The sequence below is a fragment of the Haliotis rubra genome, unplaced genomic scaffold, assembly GCF_003918875.1.
Source record: "Haliotis rubra isolate DU_JTF1 unplaced genomic scaffold, ASM391887v1 Scf982, whole genome shotgun sequence".
NCBI lineage: Eukaryota > Metazoa > Mollusca > Gastropoda > Lepetellida > Haliotidae > Haliotis > Haliotis rubra.
In genome coordinates, this window is record NW_025767726.1 from 117533 (window position 1) to 139784 (window position 22252).

A 22252-nucleotide genomic window follows, 5' to 3' on the forward strand; every position below is an offset into this window, starting at 1 on the left:
TTTAACTAGGTCACTCTGTAGACAAGGATTCGATTCGCCACATGGGCGCATTGCTTGAAGCCCATTTCTGGTGTCCCACGCTGTTATTTTGCTGGAACATTGCTATAGTCCGTTTGGCTCAAAAGCGGACCGATGAATTGCAATCTAACTCGAAGACTAATGAACATAAAATACTCAATGAAACACTGATCATAATCAAAACCTCAGACCAACTCTGTGAGGTTTTTGCAGAATTTATGTCCTAAAAATTAAAAAGTTGTTTAACAAACTATCATTAAAATATCGACACAATTCACTATATGTTACGAGGGACGAGTGCAGAGAAAGGGACAGCCAGGTGTGCGAGAAAGGATGGAGACGGCACAGCACAGGTTAATGAATCAATAACGTTGTTGGCACTTGTGCACGTGCTTCTCTAACACCTGGCTGCCCCTTTCTCTGCACTCCTCCCTCGTAACAAATGGTGAACTGTGTCAAAATTTTAATGATAGTTTGTTAAACAACTTTTTAAACTTTAGAACATAAATTCTGCAAACAAATCACAGAGTTGGTCTGATGTTTTGATTATGATCAGCGTTTCATTGAGTATTATATTTTTATGAGTTTTCGAGTTAGATTGCAATTCATCGGTCCGCTTTTGAGCCAAACGGACTATAAAAGCGGCGTAAAACCACACTCACTCAACCGTCGTGATCTAGCTGTATTGTGGCTTTAAACAACAAACAATACAAACAAAACATGCACTCAGATAAAGATAAAGTATTAAATAAATTCAATCGCAATTTCACCTCTCAGTTTCACCCCTCGTTTAAGGTATGGTGGAGGAAGCTAAGTGGCCTTGGACTTGACAAGGATAGTCCCGTGTCTTTTCTAAATGAACACAAGAGGGCATTAAAATTCTGGTGTCATTTTACATTTTACGGCACTCTTACACAAACAGGTAATTTAGAACAAGCTCATTTTCAATATTGTGCTACTACAACAAAGTTAAGTGTTAAAAAAACATGTTCTCTCACTTGTCAAGTGCGTGAAGCCTATGTGTGTCAATGTGACCTACAAACTATCCGAACTCACCGAGAATCGCAGTGCTTCGGAAAGCCACAGAGACAGTGTCACATGATCGAGACACGCGGCTAAATTTAGCCAGCCAATCAAACGTCTCTCTCGGACGCTGACCAATGAAATGCTATTACTGCGAGGTGAAGGAAATAAAAATGCTTGGGTCGATCGACAAGGCATAGTACTGCGGCCTACTGTCCAGCAAACTATCACAGGGGAATATCGCATATGCAGAGGTAAGTACACTTATATTATGACCGACGTGATATAATTATTCATAGACTAAGCTTCAGTGTTACCTCAATGGTGGGTGATGATTGTAAGCTTTGTTCGCGAACAGCTGATTGCTGATTCAACCTGGACCAAACCGTAGAGTCGAGCTGTTCGCGCAGTCGGCGTTTGACAGATCGGCCAACACAGCGCTGTGTGTTGAAAACAATGCAAAAATATACGTATAGGGTTCTTTTTCTACGACTTTTATGTATTATTCAAATGAATGTATCAGTGAATTGTGTTTATGGACAGTTTCTATTGTAACCACAGTTCAGGTGAATTATTGTTCCAACTGTTACATCACCCTCGTCAACGGCCTGCCCAAGCTCTGGTATTATGACGCAACACTATTGATTGTAAAATGTTACCCCGTGACTCTTCCTCGATTTTTTAAAAATATTTAAACTCATGTAAGAATTAATAAAAATCGCCCATGTAAAGGCAGGTTGCCCTAACACGGGCAAACTTTGAAGCATGGGATGTGGACGGAATTCATCCTCATTGATTACTTTTCGCCTACTTCAACTGTACTGGCTGGCATCCCACTCCCAAGCTGGCGTATTCGATCCTTCGGCCACGTCATACGATAAAGATGTTAAAAATGGTACTTGTTCTTACCCTGCCTGACGCTAGTCATTACAGGAATAGAACAAGGAGAAGTAGGCTGACATTCGGTTTGCAATGTGTGGTATATTCATATTAAACTGTGACATAATTTCTCAGTTGGCAGTCACTGTAAAACCTACATCCGTCTGGACTCGAACGCACACGCATTCCAACGCACACGCAAAAATATAAATAAGTGCTTTTATCTTCCTTTTGAAAAATCTAAATACTGGTACACCGGGGGTTAATCAAGAATAGCTGTTATCTGACAAATCTTACAATTTCCTGTTTCCAAACAAGACAAGTTATCTGTAGAATATTTGTTGCAATACGAGTGAGGGGTGAATGTTATTGTTCTGTAACCAAAAATGTGTTGCCATATAAAATATTACCTCATCGCACGCGGAAAAGGTGAACTCGACCTCCTGTTTCTTCTGTGATAGGCAACTTGGTATGGGAAGCTAAATTAAATCCAGTACAAAAGTTTTTGTTTTCGTGATTTAATTCAAACCCGATCTAATCATGTGTTATTCAACGCTCATATAACCCTGCTGTCGCGGAGAACCTTGAACCCGTTGTTATCACACATGAACCCAGGTGCGTAATTTCTAGAAATCAATGTCGGTCAAAGCAGAGACCATATAATAGATAATATATAATCTCTGGTCAAAGCTGTATCTTTCGGTATATTACTACCCAGCTTGACAAACTGATGTTGTACAAAGCACATACGGAAATCACGTGCAGGACGTGCATATATTGCAAACGTATTTTTCATTGCGAGTGGTTGCCCCTAATGTAAGCTCCACAGATCTGTGTGCACTCAGCATAATCTGTGCACAAAGGAGTATCGATTCCTGAAGGTGAAGGTCGCCAGGCACACCAGCTGATCGTGCCTGACAGCTGGACAACCGCCGTTATATTATATACGCTAGTTTGGGGCTCGCGGTAGCAGATCTTTAGGACGAATCTGACGAGGTAAAAGCGATATTTGTTCATGCCCCGATCAAGGATAGTGGTTGTGCGCTACCGCGGAGAGGCGACCGCGTGGTTCGGTTTGTGTGTTCACTTAAAGTTTGCTACAGGGTGAACTTTATGTGACCGAGATGCGAGTTCGCGCTGCAATAGTATATATGTGTCAAAGATGATACACCAGAACCTGACTCCAACGAGGCCGTGCTAGAGTGAAACAAGTCTGGTTTAGATTGCAATGTAGAATATGTCAAGTTAAAATGTCAAAACCACTAAATCTCCAGTGGAAAAATCCGGGCTCCAGTCAATGTAATTATTCAGGTTGTGCCATATTGAATCATACCTGGCAATTGGATCAGGTAACTAATGAATAAAGCCAACACAGGTGCGAGTTTGTTAGTGGAGAATATTACGTGTAAGTTACTGGGTGGGGTGGTCGAGTGGTTACAGCGTTCCCTCGTCACGCCAAAGATCCGGGTTCGTTTCCCAACATGGTCGTAATATGTGAGGCCCAGTTCCGAGGTCCCCCGACTTGATACTGCTGGAATATTGCTGGCATATTGCTAGAAGCGGCATAAAACCATACTCAGTCACATGACCCTGTGGTGTGTTCGGTTTGGTCAGCCCTTCTTTTTCTTTGTTTTAACCACACAAAAAATTATGCATCTGTGTATAAGTTATGTCCGTTTTTGATGTCTGTATTTTTTCAGTGAATATAACCTCGTACTGGTTAATAGTTTTATCCTAGTTTGTGTGAGCCTGAGGTGATGTGGTAGCCTAGTGGTTAAAGTGTTCGCTTGTCACGCCGAAGACCCGGGTTCGATTCCCCACATGGGTACAATGTGTGGAGCCCATTTCTGGTGTCCCCCGCATTGATAATGCTGGAATATTGCAAAAATCAAGATCGCAAGGTACGCTGCGCTTGCTCCATACAGTCTATAGTTCTTCTTTTGGAATTAATAGGGATTTGTATCTCTGTATCTAAACCTGCTGTTAACTTAGTTGCTGTATTATTTCTATGTAATTTTTAATATTGAGCCTCTGTTGTCTGAGTCTGAGATTGAGTAGTGAATTGCCGCTCAGAATGTACGAACTGTCGTGACATCATGCACCATGGCAGCTGACGGTCGTTACAGACGATGCATAATGCATATATATAGTCTGCATGTAGGCGTAATATATACACGAGCATCAAGCTTTTGGGTTATCGCCGAAGTATATAGGATGATAAGATGTTATAACAGAGATGAGTAGCCAAGTTTATTTATCTGTCACAAATATCACATATCAGAAATAAAACGGTATTTATCTCACCGAAACACACGAGGATAATTATTACATTACCGTATGTCATACTCAACATGATGAGTGTACCACGTGATGTCACTCGGTGAAATAGGGAAGTGATCTGACTGGAATATTTTCAAAGCTGTGTTAAAATTCATGTCATTCGCTCAAGAAAAATGGGAAAATGTTTTGTGTTTTTCAGGCAATGGCATTTGCGTGCTATCGTGCATATCTGCTTATGCCAATATGTTTTGCTTTGTAGTTTGACGCCGCACTCAGCAATACTCAAGCTATATGGCGGCAGTCTGTAAATAATCGAGTCTCGACCAGACAATCAATTGTTTAGCAGTAAGAGCATCGATCTACGCAATTGGGATACGATAACATGTGTCAACCAAGTCAGCGAGCCTGACCACCCGATCCCGTTATTCGTCTCTTACGACAAGCATGGGTTGCCGAAGACCAATTCTAACCCGGATTTTTATGGGTTATTTTAATATGAGAAATCAAAGTCAATATTTTGGGATGAGCTGTTAACAGGGCTTGTTGAGGAAAGAGGTGAAGCCAGTCTTTATCAATCGTTGTCTATTGTTCCAGCTAGCCAAGATGACGACATCACTCACCGACAAGCAAACTCTTGAAAAGTTTCTCAAACTTGACCAGCCAGATGACCGGGTCATGGCAGAATACTTATGGATAGACGGCACAGGGGAGGGCATCCGGTCAAAGTGCCGGACACTGGACTACGAACCCAAATCTCCCAAAGGTAGATCGGTAGACTAACTCTTAGTATCTGAATATATATAATTTTTAGAGAAACAAGTAAACCCATTTAAATTGAAAAGGAGCCCCTGTGAGATGGGAGAGTCAGGCTGAACCTGAGGAGATCTAGACTTGCTTCCTTTAGCAGACATCGAGGTCCTACATACATGCTGAAATACGATGGACATATTGAAATAGCGGTTTAGTTTGGCATAGTGACCTTTAAATAAAATATGATCCTCGATTCTTTGGCAAGTGTGCACTTTTTAATTATCAGTTGAAAGTAAAGTATTTTCGGCATTTCTGTTTTATATTATAAAACACAGAAGATTTTTAAAAAAAAAGAAGTTTCATATAAGAAACAAAATGTTAGTCTGAAATCTGTCCCACGCCATCCCCACATGTTAATGGTTATACTTGATGTACTTCAGACTGCCCAGAGTGGAACTTCGATGGGTCCAGCACGTATCAGGCTGAGGGGTCCAACTCCGACATGTACCTCACGCCGGTGGCGTTGTTCAGAGACCCCTTCCGTCGCGGCAAGAACAAATTGGTGCTGTGTGAAGTCTACAAATACAACAAAAAGCCAGCAGGTAATTGAATATTTCCACTATCTGAAACAAAATGTCTTTGCAACCACGTCTTGTATCGTTCCCAGTGGCGAAAAGAAAATGAAATAGATGTACTGAGTTGCCTCCCTTTGCTGCAACTCTCAATTATCACCGTGTCTGTTTCAGAAACCAACCGTCGCATGACGTGTAACCAGGCGATGGAGAGGGCGCTACAGGATTACCCCTGGTTCGGTATTGAGCAGGAATACACTCTGCTAGACTATGATGGCCACCCATTTGGTTGGCCTAAGAACGGCTTCCCTGGTCCCCAAGGTCAGTCTCTCAGCATTCCAGTGAACAGTTTCCCAGTACAGCATTTCTGCTGGTCCCATCAGTGAAGGTCCGGGCTAGAATATTGATCTTCAGTAACCCATGCTTGTCCTAAGAGGCGACTAACGGGATCGGGTGGTCAGGCTCGCTGACTTGGTTGACACATGTCATCGGTTCCCAGTTGCGCAGATCGATGCTCATGCTGTTGATCACTGGATTGTCTGGTCCAGACTCGATTATTTACAGACCGCCGCCATATAGCTGGAATAGTGCGGCGTAAAACTAAACTCACTCACTCACTCTGCTGGTCCCCATTACAGGTCCCCCGCACCCCATGTCAGTCATCCCCAGTACCCATGTCTGCCCCGTCCTTTGTACCTACCCTTGTCTCCAAAATGAACAACAGGTTACCAGTACCCAACCCTGGACTCTCCTAGGGGAACAGACCGCCTCCGTGGTGTAGTGGTTAGAGCGTCCGCCCGGAGAGCGGAAGGTCGCGGGTTCGATCCCCGACCGCGTCATACCAAAAGTCGTTAAAATATGGTACTTGTTGGTCCCTGCCTGGCGCTCGGCATTAATTGGTACAACAAGGACTGATCGGCTCGGAGTCAGTATACTGTGTCTGAGTGGGGTATTCATGCTTCACTGCGGCATGGTATCTCAGTGGGCTAGCACTATAAAACCAGCTTCAGTCTGGGCTAGTACAAGCAGCTGCACATACACATACACACGCATGCACGTCGTCATATGAGCGAAATATTCTCCAGCGCGACGTTAAACCCAATTTCACCTCACCTACGAGAACACAGACCTCGAGCACCCTAAGCGCTTCCTCAGTAGAACAGCCCTGCGGTGCTGCATGCTTGTCTGTTTGCCATAGCATCAGCATTGCAGTGTGTGAGGTTGTTGTTTTTCATGGTGGAGTGATGAACGTGCACATGTTTTGAGCCTCGGGTTTACCAAGTTCAGACTTCAATTTATTTGAAACTGTCGTGATATTGCAGGGATATAGCTAACGTGAATATAAATAAATTCACAAACCACCTTCAGTTCGTGAACATGGGTCAAGTTTAGATTAACTGTCTGCAGTGGTAGACCTGTCTTTGTGAACTGAACGGTTCAGTTCTGATACATTGTAACCGCTTGTGTCCACCTCCACACGGGTGCAATATGTAAATCCCATTTGTGGTACCCGTGGTATCGTTAGAATATTGCTAAGGGCTGAGTAAAACCTCACTGACTCACTCGCTCTTGTTTCCAGGTCCCTACTACTGTGGTGTCGGAGCCAACAAGGTGTACGGCCGTGACGTAGTTGAGGCTCACTACAGGGCGTGTCTGTATGCAGGAGTCAAGATTGCCGGATGTAACGCGGAGGTTATGCCTGGACAGGTCAGTAAACATAAAGCGGTTCTCGACCCACCCCTTTTTACCCTCATGATTGCCGGAACGTTTCCCCTAATGAATCACATATTTCGAAAAACCGACACGATCACCCTATTCTGTTTTGTCTGCATCCCTTAATATCATAATCAAATAAAAGAAGTCAAATAAGGTTTCCAATCCTAAGGTTTTAGGTTAATCTCTAGTCACGATGTCCTATCACTGGTATTGCCATGCGGCCCTGTTGAGGTTATGCAATTACGATCCCAATAACCCCCATGCTTCACCACTTTCCAGTGGGAGTTCCAAGTGGGGCCCTGTGAGGGTATATCCATGGGAGACCACCTATGGGTAGGCAGGTACCTCCTCCACAGAGTCGCAGAAGAGTTTGGGGTTGTTGTTACCCTTGATCCGAAACCCATGGAGGGCGACTGGAACGGCGCTGGCGCTCACACCAACTACAGCACCCTGTCCATGAGAAACAAAGGCGGCCTCAAGTATGTATACTATTAAACAAATTGATACAGTATTTTCGACAAGAGAATTCATTATTTGTAAAGGACGAACGATTACGTATGTGTTTGCGAGCGCGTGTGCGCGTGCGTGAAAATGTTTATTTCGACAGAGGTTTCAGTCGGAAATGTTATACCTCAAAGTGATATAATCAGTGAGTTATCTCGTGGTAGAATTCACTATGATCTTTAAAATATTCTGAAAATCGTGTTCAAATTCAAGAGGGCTTTGCAAAATAAAATAAAAAAATCATAATTTGCGTTCACAAAATCTGAAAATCCATTTCGTTGCATGAAACAACTGCGTGTTTTGGAAGAGAATATATGCTCTCCTTCGGGGCATTTAAATACCTCCTGGAGCCTTTTTAAGGCTTACATTGATATGTGATAAGTATAAATGACATCCACAGTGACCCTTGACGAAAACCCGACCCAGACTACTGTGGCGTCACGTGGGGAGACCGCCATGGTGGGATAGGGTGTCGCTCCTTTGACGTGGTTGATGCCATCCGATACGTTGTTACTTTGACACGGATTTGTTTACACCACATTTTATTTATGTGTTAATGGATAACAGTGACAATATACTTGGCGTAAACAGGGCTGGATAGATATATTGTTTCGTTTTATTTCTGTTATTAATTGTTCAACATAAAGGCTCCTGGTACAAGAGATGTTTAATCTCTTCTTTCAGCAGCTACTGCTATGTTTATGCCCTGCATTTGCAGTTGTTGATTTATAGCACAGGGCTCCGTTCCTCAAAGCAAACTCATCTCTACGACTATTGTAAACCTGTTATAGTGTGGAGATTCCTGTAACCTTAGGCACCGCAGAGCTCCAGATAAGATTTAGCTCATGTGGGTACTGTACCCACTGTATTTTTTTGGAGTGGGTATTATGAATGTTGAGTGGGTATTTCATTTTCCGTTACCCACTGCTTTCAAATATGTGCGTATTTCAGTCACTTTACTCACCTAAGTATTACGTCATTGAGTAAGTTTACTAAGCAGGTATGTTCTGCCTTATGTCATACCTAATCAAAACCAACTTAAATATAATGGAAATTATTTCATAAAAAATCACTCATCCTATACTGACAGTACAACACTTGTCCTATACTAACAGTACAACTTGATAGCAATCGATGTCTTTTTCATTACGCAAGCGATTTTTATAAATATATTCCGTACGCATTTGTTTTAAACTTTTTGCGTATCTAACATTTTAAATGCGTAATTGGTACGCAACAATTATTTTTCAATGCGTAATTCTATGCGTATTTTACCCGGAGACGCAGCTTATCTGGGCCTCTGGCACCGGTTCCATAAAGCTACCTTAGCACTAAGACTAGATGATTGTTGTCAAGATGAAATATAGTATTTGACAAAAACACACTGGTGCACACATTTTGGTATTAGCACTTCAGGCTCACACAGACTATTGATATTGACAATATTACATGCAGGGGGGCGGTGGGTAGTCGAATGGTTAAAGTGTGTTTTCGTCACGACAAAGACCCAGGTTCGCAAGGGTACATTGTGTGAAACCTATTTCTTGTGTCACCCGCATTAATATTGCTGGAATATTGCTCAAAGCGACGAAAAACCATACTCCCACGTGCATGGGAATTTCGTTAGAAAATTATTTTAGCTTTCATTGAAATCGACAGCACTATTGGAAATAGATTTCGTGCATTTTCATGTCATACATTTTTTTAATGACTCTAAGTCACGTACGGGCGGTGAGTGGGGTAGCCTACTGGTTAAAGCATTCGCTCGTCGCGCCGAAGAACCTGGTTCGACTTCGACATGGATAAAATTTGCTAAGCCCATTTCTGGAGATCCCCGATATGATTTTGTTGGAATATTGATAGAAGCGGCATAAAATCCTTCTCACTAAGGTCACGTAAGATTGTCGCATGTTAAATACTACAACGCTAAACTACCCAGTTAATAACTGTCATCATCTCTTCACAGGGTTATTGAAGAAGCCATCGAGAAACTATCCAAACACCACGTACGGCATATCAAAGCATACGATCCACGTGAAGGCAAGGACAACGAGAGACGTCTCACGGGACACCACGAGACTTCATCCATTCACGACTTCTCGGCAGGTGTCGCTAACCGCGGAGCTAGTATCCGTATTCCCCGCCAGGTGGCTGAAGATGGCTACGGTTACCTCGAAGACAGACGCCCATCATCCAACTGCGACCCCTACTCCGTCACTGAGGTCATAGTGAGAACGACAATACTCAATGAATAAGACGATAGGATATATTGGGCGGAAATCTCAACATGTGACGACGTTTTGCTAGACATTATTTCTTCATTAACACCTTACATCACTGCATGGACGCATTTCGGCCTGGTTCCCCGACCCGGAAGTTGATGGACAGGGGGACCCTACATCGAAATCTCAACCAATGACCTTATTCAATGTTGCGACTGTGATATTACATTTGTAAAACGAGATGCCATGCATCTTTGTATGTGAAAGGAAAATTATTTTCAAATTTGGAAAGACATTCCTGACTTGTCGAAACGCATCAACGTGCAACCTTGGATATTTTTTTTATTTAAAAAATATTTTTATTAACTCAAATGAATCTGCAGTAAGGTTACTAACGTTCGCAGATAATCAGATACGACAGTAACATATATTACTTTGTATATAGTTCACAAAATACATGCATTGTTTTAGACTAACTTTGCCTTAGTTCTGAAACGTGTAGGTTTTGACTTGAGCTCTCGAGGACACAGTAGACAAGTCGGTAGTACGTGTATGTCAAACCGTGTATTGTACGATGTTTTGTTACAAAGCATCTATGTTGTCAAATAAATGTATATATGTTACAAGTTTGGTTCTCTCTAGTTTTGTACGGGTCAGGTAGCCTAGTGGTTTAAGTGTTCGCTCGTCGCGCCAAAGACCCGGGTTCGATTCTCCACATGGGTATAATGTGTGAAGCCTATGTCTGGTGTCCTCCGCGTGATATTGCTGGAATATTGCTAAAAGTGGCATAAAACCATACTCACTCACTTTAGTTCTTTAACCATCACCGACATGGGTTAGTGTACAAGGTCTTCCCGTAGAGCAGAAGGTCGGGGTTCGAACCCATACCAAACAACGTTAAAGATGGAATTTGTTGTTTCCCTGCCTGGCGCTCGGCAATACGGGAGTAAAACAATGATTGGTCGGCTCGGAGTCTGTATATCGTATTATATCTGTATTCTACGGTATCAATGTTAAACTGAGGCATTATTTCTGATGGGACAAGGAGAAAAAAGAACACATGCGCACACACACTAACACACATTCGGCTATTGGTCGACGGAGTCCTAATTAACGAAGCCAATTCACTTCTTGAGTGGACAGGGGCGGTTGGTTAAAGCGTTCGCTCGTCAGGCCCGGGTTCGATTGCCCACACGGATACTTGTGGAGCCCATTTTTGTATTTTGCTGGAATATTGTTTAGAGCGGCGTAGACCCAACTCATTTAGTCACGAACGAACATTATTCAGGCTTTGAACTTGCCAGTAGACTCGTTTTATTGGTCACTGTAAACATCCAACGACCTTCCATTTCTGATCAAAATAATGCCAGGAAAACAAATCCCAGATCTTGACTATTCGATCCAGTTTAGTGGACTATAAGCCGCCATATAGCTGGAATATTGCTGAGTGCGGCGTAAAACTAAACTCACTCACTGCTGCCCCGACTGCAAACACCGCCTCAGTGGTCCAGTGGAAAGAGTGCATGTCCGATGAGAGGCAGGTCGGAGGTTCGTTCCCCATGCCGCTATTACCTTGCCTGTGGGGATATAAAGGGGCTGGGCTGGTCATCACGTATTCTGTGTCACGTGATACATAGTCGGCTACATTCCTGGAAGGTACAATACACGTCATACAAGGTCAGTTACATTACTGGAAGGTACAGTGCAAATCAAACAAGGTTACATTACTGGAAGGTACGGTGCACGTCCTACAAGGTCGGTTACATTACTGGAAGGTACAGTGCACGTCATACAAGGTCGGTTACATTACTGGAAGGTACATTACTGGAAGGTACAATGCACGTCATACAAGGTCGGTTACATTACTGGAAGGTACATTACTGGAAGGTACAATGGACGCCATACAAGGTCGGTTACATTACTGGAAGATACAATGGACGTCATACAAGGTCGGTTACATTACTGGAAAGTTACATTACTGGAAGGTACAATGCACGTCATACAAGGTCGGTTACATTACTGGAAGGTACAATGGACGTCATACAAGGTCGGTTACATTACTGGAAGGTACAATGGACGTCATACAAGTTCGGTTACATTATTGGAAGGTACAATGCACGTCATACAAGGTCGGTTACATTACTGGAAGGTACAATGGACGTCATACAGGGTCGGTTACATTACTGGAAGGTACAATGGACGTCATACAAGGTCGGTAACATTACTGGAAGGTACATTACTGGAAGGTACAGTGCACGTCATACAAGGTCGGTTACATTACTGGATGGTACATTACTGGAAGGTACAATGGACGTCATACAAGGTCGGTTACATTACTGGAAGGTACAATGGACGTCATACAAGGTCGGTTACATTACTGGAAGTTACATTACTGGAAGGTACAGTGCACGTCATACAAGGTCGGTTACATTACTGGAAGGTACATTACTGGAAGGTACAATGGACGCCATACAAGGTCGGTTACATTACTGGAAGGTACATTACTGGAAGGTACAATGGACGCCATACAAGTTCGGCTACATTACTGGAAGGTACAATGGACGTCATACAAGGTCGGTAACATTACTGGAAGGTACATTACTGGAAGGTACAGTGCACGTCATACAAGGTCGGTTACATTACTGGAAGGTACATTACTGGAAGGTACAATGGACGCCATACAAGGTCGGTTACATTACTGGAAGGTACATTACTGGAAGGTACAGTGCACGTCATACAAGGTCGGTTACATTACTGGAAGGTACAATGGACGTCATACAAGGTCGGTTACATTACTGGAAGGTATATTACTGGAAGGTACAATGGACGTCATACAAGTTCGGTTACATTACTGGAAGGTACATTACTGGAAATTACAGTGCACGTCATACAAGGTCGGTTACATTACTGGAAGGTACAATGGACGTCATACAAGGTTGGTTACATTACTGGAAGGTATATTACTGGAAGGTACAATGGACGTCATACAAGTTCGGTTACATTACTGGAAGGTACAATGCACGTCATACAAGGTCGGTTACATTACTGGAAGGTACAATGGACGTCATACAAGGTCGGTTACATTACTGGAAGGTACAATGGACGTCATACAAGGTCGGTAACATTACTGGAAGGTACATTACTGGAAGGTACAGTGCACGTCATACAAGGTCGGTTACATTACTGGAAGGTACATTACTGGAAGGTACAATGGACGCCATACAAGGTCGGTTACCCTACTGGAAGGTACAATGGACGTCATACAAGTTCGGTTACATTACTGGAAGGTACATTATTGGAAGGTACAGTGCACGTCATACAAGGTCAGTTACATTACTGGAAGGTACATTACTGGAAGGTACAGTGCAAATCAAACAAGGTTACATTACTGGAAGGTACGGTGCACGTCCTACAAGGTCGGTTACATTACTGGAAGGTACAGTGCACGTCATACAAGGTCGGTTACATTACTGGAAGGTACATTACTGGAAGGTACAATGCACGTCATACAAGGTCGGTTACATTACTGGAAGGTACATTACTGGAAGGTACAATGGACGCCATACAAGGTCGGTTACATTACTGGAAGATACAATGGACGTCATACAAGGTCGGTTACATTACTGGAAAGTACATTACTGGAAGGTACAGTGCACGTCATACAAGGTCGGTTACATTACTGGAAGGTACAATGGACGTCATACAAGGTCGGTTACATTACTGGAAGGTACAATGGACGTCATACAAGGTCGGTTACATTACTGGAAGGTACAAGGTCGGTTACATTACTGGAAGGTACAATGGACGCCATACAAGGTCGGTTACATTACTGGAAGATACAATGGACGTCATACAAGGTCGGTTACATTACTGGAAAGTACATTACTGGAAGGTACAGTGCACGTCATACAAGGTCGGTTACATTACTGGAAGGTACAATGGACGTCATACAAGGTCGGTTACATTACTGGAAGGTACAATGGACGTCATACAAGTTCGGTTACATTATTGGAAGGTACAATGCACGTCATACAAGGTCGGTTACATTACTGGAAGGTACAATGGACGTCATACAGGGTCGGTTACATTACTGGAAGGTACAATGGACGTCATACAAGGTCGGTAACATTACTGGAAGGTACATTACTGGAAGGTACAGTGCACGTCATACAAGGTCGGTTACATTACTGGATGGTACATTACTGGAAGGTACAATGGACGTCATACAAGGTCGGTTACATTACTGGAAGGTACAATGGACGTCATACAAGGTCGGTTACATTACTGGAAGGTACATTACTGGAAGGTACAGTGCACGTCATACAAGGTCGGTTACATTACTGGAAGGTACATTACTGGAAGGTACAATGGACGCCATACAAGGTCGGTTACATTACTGGAAGGTACATTACTGGAAGGTACAGTGCACGTCCTACAAGGTCGGTTACATTACTGGAAGGTACATTACTGGAAGGTACAATGGACGCCATACAAGTTCGGCTACATTACTGGAAGGTACAATGGACGTCATACAAGGTCGGTAACATTACTGGAAGGTACATTACTGGAAGGTACAGTGCACGTCATACAAGGTCGGTTACATTACTGGAAGGTACATTACTGGAAGGTACAATGGACGCCATACAAGGTCGGTTACATTACTGGAAGATACAATGGACGTCATACAAGGTCGGTTACATTACTGGAAAGTACATTACTGGAAGGTACAGTGCACGTCCTACAAGGTCGGTTACATTACTGGAAGGTACAGTGCACGTCATACAAGGTCGGTTACATTACTGGAAGGTACATTACTGGAAGGTACAATGGACGTCATACAAGGTCGGTTACATTACTGGAAGGTACATTACTGGAAGGTACAATGGACGCCATACAAGGTCGGTTACATTACTGGAAGATACAATGGACGTCATACAAGGTCGGTTACATTACTGGAAAGTACATTACTGGAAGGTACAGTGCACGTCATACAAGGTCGGTTACATTACTGGAAGGTACAATGGACGTCATACAAGGTCGGTTACATTACTGGAAGGTACATTATTGGAAGGTACAGTGCACGTCATACAAGGTCGGTTACATTACTGGAAGGTACATTACTGGAAGGTACAGTGCAAATCAAACAAGGTTACATTACTGGAAGGTACGGTGCACGTCCTACAAGGTCGGTTACATTACTGGAAGGTACAGTGCACGTCATACAAGGTCGGTTACATTACTGGAAGGTACATTACTGGAAGGTACAATGCACGTCATACAAGGTCGGTTACATTACTGGAAGGTACATTACTGGAAGGTACAATGGACGCCATACAAGGTCGGTTACATTACTGGAAGATACAATGGACGTCATACAAGGTCGGTTACATTACTGGAAAGTACATTACTGGAAGGTACAGTGCACGTCATACAAGGTCGGTTACATTACTGGAAGGTACAATGGACGTCATACAAGGTCGGTTACATTACTGGAAGGTACAATGGACGTCATACAAGGTCGGTTACATTACTGGAAGGTACATTACTGGAAGGTACAATGGACGCCATACAAGGTCGGTTACATTACTGGAAGATACAATGGACGTCATACAAGGTCGGTTACATTACTGGAAAGTACATTACTGGAAGGTACAGTGCACGTCATACAAGGTCGGTTACATTACTGGAAGGTACAATGGACGTCATACAAGGTCGGCTACATTACTGGAAGGTACAATGGACGTCATACAAGTTCGGTTACATTATTGGAAGGTACAATGCACGTCATACAAGGTCGGTTACATTACTGGAAGGTACAATGGACGTCATACAGGGTCGGTTACATTACTGGAAGGTACAATGGACGTCATACAAGGTCGGTAACATTACTGGAAGGTACATTACTGGAAGGTACAGTGCACGTCATACAAGGTCGGTTACATTACTGGAAGGTACATTACTGGAAGGTACAATGGACGCCATACAAGGTCGGTTACATTACTGGAAGGTACATTACTGGAAGGTACAGTGCACGTCCTACAAGGTCGGTTACATTACTGGAAGGTACATTACTGGAAGGTACAAGGGACGCCATACAAGTTCAGCTACATTACTGGAAGGTACAATGGACGTCATACAAGGTCGGTAACATTACTGGAAGGTACATTACTGGAAGGTACAGTGCACGTCATACAAGGTCGGTTACATTACTGGAAGGTACATTACTGGAAGGTACAATGGACGCCATACAAGGTCGGTTACATTACTGGAAGATACAATGGACGTCATACAAGGTCGGTTACATTACTGGAAAGTACATTACTGGAAGGTACAGTGCACGTCCTACAAGGTCGGTTACATTACTGGAAGGTACAGTGCACGTCATACAAGGTCGGTTACATTACTGGAAGGTACATTACTGGAAGGTACAATGGACGTCATACAAGGTCGGTTACATTACTGGAAGGTACATTACTGGAAGGTACAATGGACGCCATACAAGGTCGGTTACATTACTGGAAGATACAATGGACGTCATACAAGGTCGGTTACATTACTGGAAAGTACATTACTGGAAGGTACAGTGCACGTCATACAAGGTCGGTTACATTACTGGAAGGTACAATGGACGTCATACAAGTTCGGTTACATTACTGGAAGGTACATTATTGGAAGGTACAGTGCACGTCATACAAGGTCAGTTACATTACTGGAAGGTACATTACTGGAAGGTACAGTGCAAATCAAACAAGGTTACATTACTGGAAGGTACGGTGCACGTCCTACAAGGTCGGTTACATTACTGGAAGGTACAGTGCACGTCATACAAGGTCGGTTACATTACTGGAAGGTACATTACTGGAAGGTACAATGCACGTCATACAAGGTCGGTTACATTACTGGAAGGTACATTACTGGAAGGTACAATGGACGCCATACAAGGTCGGTTACATTACTGGAAGATACAATGGACGTCATACAAGGTCGGTTACATTACTGGAAAGTACATTACTGGAAGGTACAGTGCACGTCATACAAGGTCGGTTACATTACTGGAAGGTACAATGGACGTCATACAAGGTCGGTTACATAAGTGGAAGGTACAATGGACCTCATACAAGGTCGGTTACATTACTGGAAGGTACATTACTGGAAGGTACAATGGACGCCATACAAGGTCGGTTACATTACTGGAAGATACAATGGACGTCATACAAGGTCGGTTACATTACTGGAAAGTACATTACTGGAAGGTACAGTGCACGTCATACAAGGTCGGTTACATTACTGGAAGGTACAATGGACGTCATACAAGGTCGGTTACATTACTGGAAGGTACAATGGACGTCATACAAGTTCGGTTACATTATTGGAAGGTACAATGCACGTCATACAAGGTCGGTTACATTACTGGAAGGTACAATGGACGTCATACAGGGTCGGTTACATTACTGGAAGGTACAATGGACGTCATACAAGGTCGGTAACATTACTGGAAGGTACATTACTGGAAGGTAGTGCACGTCATACAAGGTCGGTTACATTACTGGATGGTACATTACTGGAAGGTACAATGGACGTCATACAAGGTCGGTTACATTACTGGAAGGTACAATGGACGTCATACAAGGTCGGTTACATTACTGGAAGGTACATTACTGGAAGGTACAGTGCACGTCATACAAGGTCGGTTACATTACTGGAAGGTACATTACTGGAAGGTACAATGGACGCCATACAAGGTCGGTTACATTACTGGAAGGTACATTACTGGAAGGTACAGTGCACGTCCTACAAGGTCGGTTACATTACTGGAAGGTACAATGGACGCCATACAAGTTCGGCTACATTACTGGAAGGTACAATGGACGTCATACAAGGTCGGTAACATTACTGGAAGGTACATTACTGGAAGGTACAGTGCACGTCATACAAGGTCGGTTACATTACTGGAAGGTACATTACTGGAAGGTACAATGGACGCCATACAAGGTCGGTTACATTACTGGAAGATACAATGGACGTCATACAAGGTCGGTTACATTACTGGAAAGTACATTACTGGAAGGTACAGTGCACGTCCTACAAGGTCGGTTACATTACTGGAAGGTACAAGTGCACGTCATACAAGGTCGGTTACATTACTGGAAGGTACATTACTGGAAGGTACAATGGACGTCATACAAGGTCGGTTACATTACTGGAAGGTACATTACTGGAAGGTACAATGGACGCCATACAAGGTCGGTTACATTACTGGAAGATACAATGGACGTCCTACAAGGTCGGTTACATTACTGGAAAGTACATTACTGGAAGGTACAGTGCACGTCATACAAGGTCGGTTACATTACTGGAAGGTACAATGGACGTCATACAAGTTCGGTTACATTACTGGAAGGTACATTATTGGAAGGTACAGTGCACGTCATACAAGGTCGGTTACATTACTGGAAGGTACATTACTGGAAGGTACAGTCAAATCAAACAAAGGTTACATTACTGGAAGGTACGGTGCACGTCCTACAAGGTCGGTTACATTACTGGAAGGTACAGTGCACGTCATACAAGGTCGGTTACATTACTGGAAGGTACATTACTGGAAGATACAATGCACGTCATACAAGGTCGGTTACATTACTGGAAGGTACATTACTGGAAGGTACAATGGACGTCATACAAGGTCGGTTACATTACTGGAAGGTACAATGGACGTCCTACAAGGTCGGTTACATTACTGGAAGGTACAATGGACGTCATACAAGGTCGGTTACATTACTGGAAGGTACAATGGACGTCATACAAGGTCGGTTACATTACTGGAAGGTACAATGCACGTCATACAAGGTCGGTTACATTACTGGAAGGTACAATGGACGTCATACAAGGTCGGTTACATTACTGGAAGGTATATTACTGGAAGGTACAATGGACGCCATACAAGGTCGGTTACATTACTGGAAGGTACATTACTGGAAGGTACAATGCACGTCATACAAGGTCGGTTACATTACTGGAAGGTACAATGGACGTCATACAAGGTCGGTTACATTACTGGAAGGTACAATGGACGTCATACAAGGTCGGTTACATTACTGGAAGGTACAATGGACGTCATACAAGGTCGGTTACATTACTGGAAGGTACAATGCACGTCATACAAGGTCGGTTATATTACTGGAAGGTACAGTGCACGTCCTACAAGGTCGGTTACATTACTGGAAGGTACGGTGCACGTCATACAAGGTCGGTTACATTACAGGAAGGTACAATGGACGTCATACAAGGTCGGTTACATTACTGGAAGGTACAATCACGTATGGTGATGAACCATTGGTATTTTGTTTTGATTCATCTTGTGACGTAAGATCGTTAGTAAACACAAAGTATCATATACTATTTCTGTCAAAACTATAAAGTTTGATCAACCCTTTGTAATAAAAAATTAAGGAAAATATCCCCGGGCGATACTCAGGCATCCATTTGGTCCTAGTTTTGGGTGACTGAAGTCATAAAGAAGAGCTGAGTTGGAATGGGGTTTGGCTGAGTGCATGAACTGAATGTCGTGCGTGCATGTATATGTGCTAGACGGGACAGAGGCGGCTGTCACAATGTTCACTGAACAGCGAACCAGGGCCTAGATTTTTTAAGCTCTCTTAGCGCTAAGATAGTCATAAGTTAATGTTAATGTATGGAACTTACGACTATCTTAGCGCTAAGAGAGCTTCGAAAATCTGGTCCCAGGAAGGATGACAACAAATATACTCTTCTATAATGATTACTCACGAACCTTCTCAACACACGATGGAATCCAAAACTAAAATCAAAACTTAATATTTTGTTGGTGAATTGTGTTGTTTATGAATACATTCCTGTGGTATGACTAAGTTTGTTTTGTTCTCCAGCAGTGTTGACAGCCATGTGTCGTTGTCATGGTGATGACAAGTCCTTGATATATAACAGTACATCATGGCATCCGAGTACAGGTTGAGTACAGGGGCATACGTGTAACACGCTTGTGGTGTTAAAAGTTGTTCTGGGGGGTTTTTTTGGTGTGTTTTGCCTAAGGCCGCACTCAACAATAATCCAGCTGTGGAGTGAGTGAGTTGGGTTTTACACCGCATTTAGCAACATTCCAGCAATATCATGACGGGGGACACCAGAAATAGGCTCACACATTGTGCCGATGTGGGGAATCCAACCCGTTTGTTCGGCTTGAGGAGCCAACGCTTTAACCACTAAAGTACCCCACTGCCCTCTTAATTTAAGACATGAGCAAACCTTTCAAAATCATTTGATTTTCAAATTTCGTTTATTGCAATGATTGCATGATAAGCCTTTGAAGAGTACGAAAGCATATGCAAGGCTAACATTTTAAAAGCAGATTTATTTATTTTTGTGTGTGTGTGTGTGTATGTGTGTGTGCGTGGGTGTGCGCGTGCGTGCGTGCGTGTGTGTGGACCAGACAATACCGTGTTTACGTTGTGAGCCACGATCCATGCATCTGGTTATGAGGACACGTCATCAATGTGGTCACTATGCTTGACCACCCAATCGACTTGGTCGCCTCTTACGAACACCAAGGAGACCAGTTTTGACCAGGCATTTCCATTGGAAGGTCACCTTATTCATAAATGCATCAAAAGAAATGATGCCAGATAAAATGGTTCTGGATTCAGTTTTGACGATAACTAAAAAGACAACAAAACTAGCATGACCGATATAAGGTTGGCAAAAGAGAGCACGTGTTCCCCCTGTAGCCTAACGTAAGTGCAAGGGTCAAAGTTACTGACCACTCAGATTCCTCGTTCCAGTTATCTCTGTAGCCTGTTACAGGGGCGGTGGGGTAGCCTAGTGGTTAAAGCGTTCGCTCGTCACACCGAAAACCCGGGTTCGATTCCCCACAACGGTACAATGTGTGAAGCCCATTTCTGGTGTCACCCGCCATGATATTGCTGGAATATTGCTAAAAGCGGCGTAAAACCAAACTCAGTCACTCACTGTAGCCTGTTACAAAACCGTTCTGGAAACCTACCATGACAGCATGGTCAATAGCAACGCTGCCAGGGTCAGCAACGATGTTGATCAACTTCGCGTTGATGTTGTCGTATCCCAAACTGCACGGATTGATGCTCGTGTTATCACTGGATTAAACCGGTTCAGACTTGTTCATCAGCAACCCATGAATGTCGTAAGGTGACTAACGGGATCGGGTGGTCAGGCTCGCTTGTCTTGGTTGACACGCGTCATTGTATCCAACGTGCGTGACCGCCTCCGTGGTGTAGTGGTTAGAGCGTCCGCCCGGAGAGCGGAAGGTCGTGGGTTTGATCCCCGACCGCGTCATACCAAAAGACGTTAAAATATGCTACTTGTTGGTCCCTGCCTGGCGCTCGGCATTAATTGGTACAACAAGAACTGGTCGGCTCGGAGTCAGTATAATGTGTCTGAGTGGGGTATTAATGCTTCACTGCGGCATGGTATCTCAGTGGGCTAGCACTATAAAACCAGCTTAAGTCTGGGCTAGTACAAGCAGCCGCACATACACACACACGGGCATGCACGTCGTCATATGAGCGAAATATTCTCAAGGACGACGTTAAATCCAATTTCACCTCACCTCACCTCCCACGTGCGTAGATCGATGCTCATGATGTTGATTTCTAGATTGTTTGGTCCTGATACGATTTTTCTACGGACCGCCACCATATAGATGCTATATTGCTGAGTGCAACTTTAAACAACAAAAGCCAACAATCACTGGATTGTCTTGTCCAGGTAGTGTTTTGGCCTTTTGCTTGTATCTCAGTATATTATACCCGAGATAATCGAGAATGTGCCAGGGTACAATGACACTGCCATATCTCAAATCGGTTTTGTAAGAACATTCTTACAAATACAACTAGTCTGTCGTACAGACCCTGAAGCAAATATATCCAAGAAAGCCCACGCAAGTCTAGAAAATGTGGCAAGTCTAGATTTCCTCAGCTTCAGGAAAAAGAAAATGAAGGATGTGTCAGGGCTCCTTTTCATTATATTATATTTTTTTTACTATGAACATTTTTCAGTAAAATATGTTCATTTCAGAGACTAGTTGTTAGTCTAAAATACAACCTATGGAAATCTACCAGCGAAGTTCAAGCAGCAACCTAGTCTCGAGAGGCGACAAACGTGTAAGTAAGACTTACCATCATATGCCAATCTACTAACCCGGGAGGACAGCGGGTAAGAATGTAGATACCTAGCAACCTAAGCTTCTCGACTTGATGGACCTCATGTAAATTAGGTTCG

At 43.3% G+C, this 22252-nt stretch overlaps 1 protein-coding gene across 1 annotated transcript; it reads left to right on the forward strand.

The window, feature by feature from the left end:
* Positions 1 to 1178: 1178 nt before the first annotated feature.
* Positions 1179 to 10586, forward strand: LOC124265538 (glutamine synthetase-like). Its single transcript, XM_046700324.1, has 7 exons — positions 1179 to 1295; positions 4795 to 4963; positions 5391 to 5552; positions 5697 to 5843; positions 7102 to 7229; positions 7518 to 7717; positions 9709 to 10586. Exons 2-7 carry the CDS (start codon positions 4804 to 4806, stop codon positions 9995 to 9997), a joined length of 1086 nt encoding a protein of 361 aa, XP_046556280.1. The 5' UTR covers positions 1179 to 1295; positions 4795 to 4803; the 3' UTR covers positions 9998 to 10586.
* Positions 10587 to 22252: the final 11666 nt, after the last annotated feature.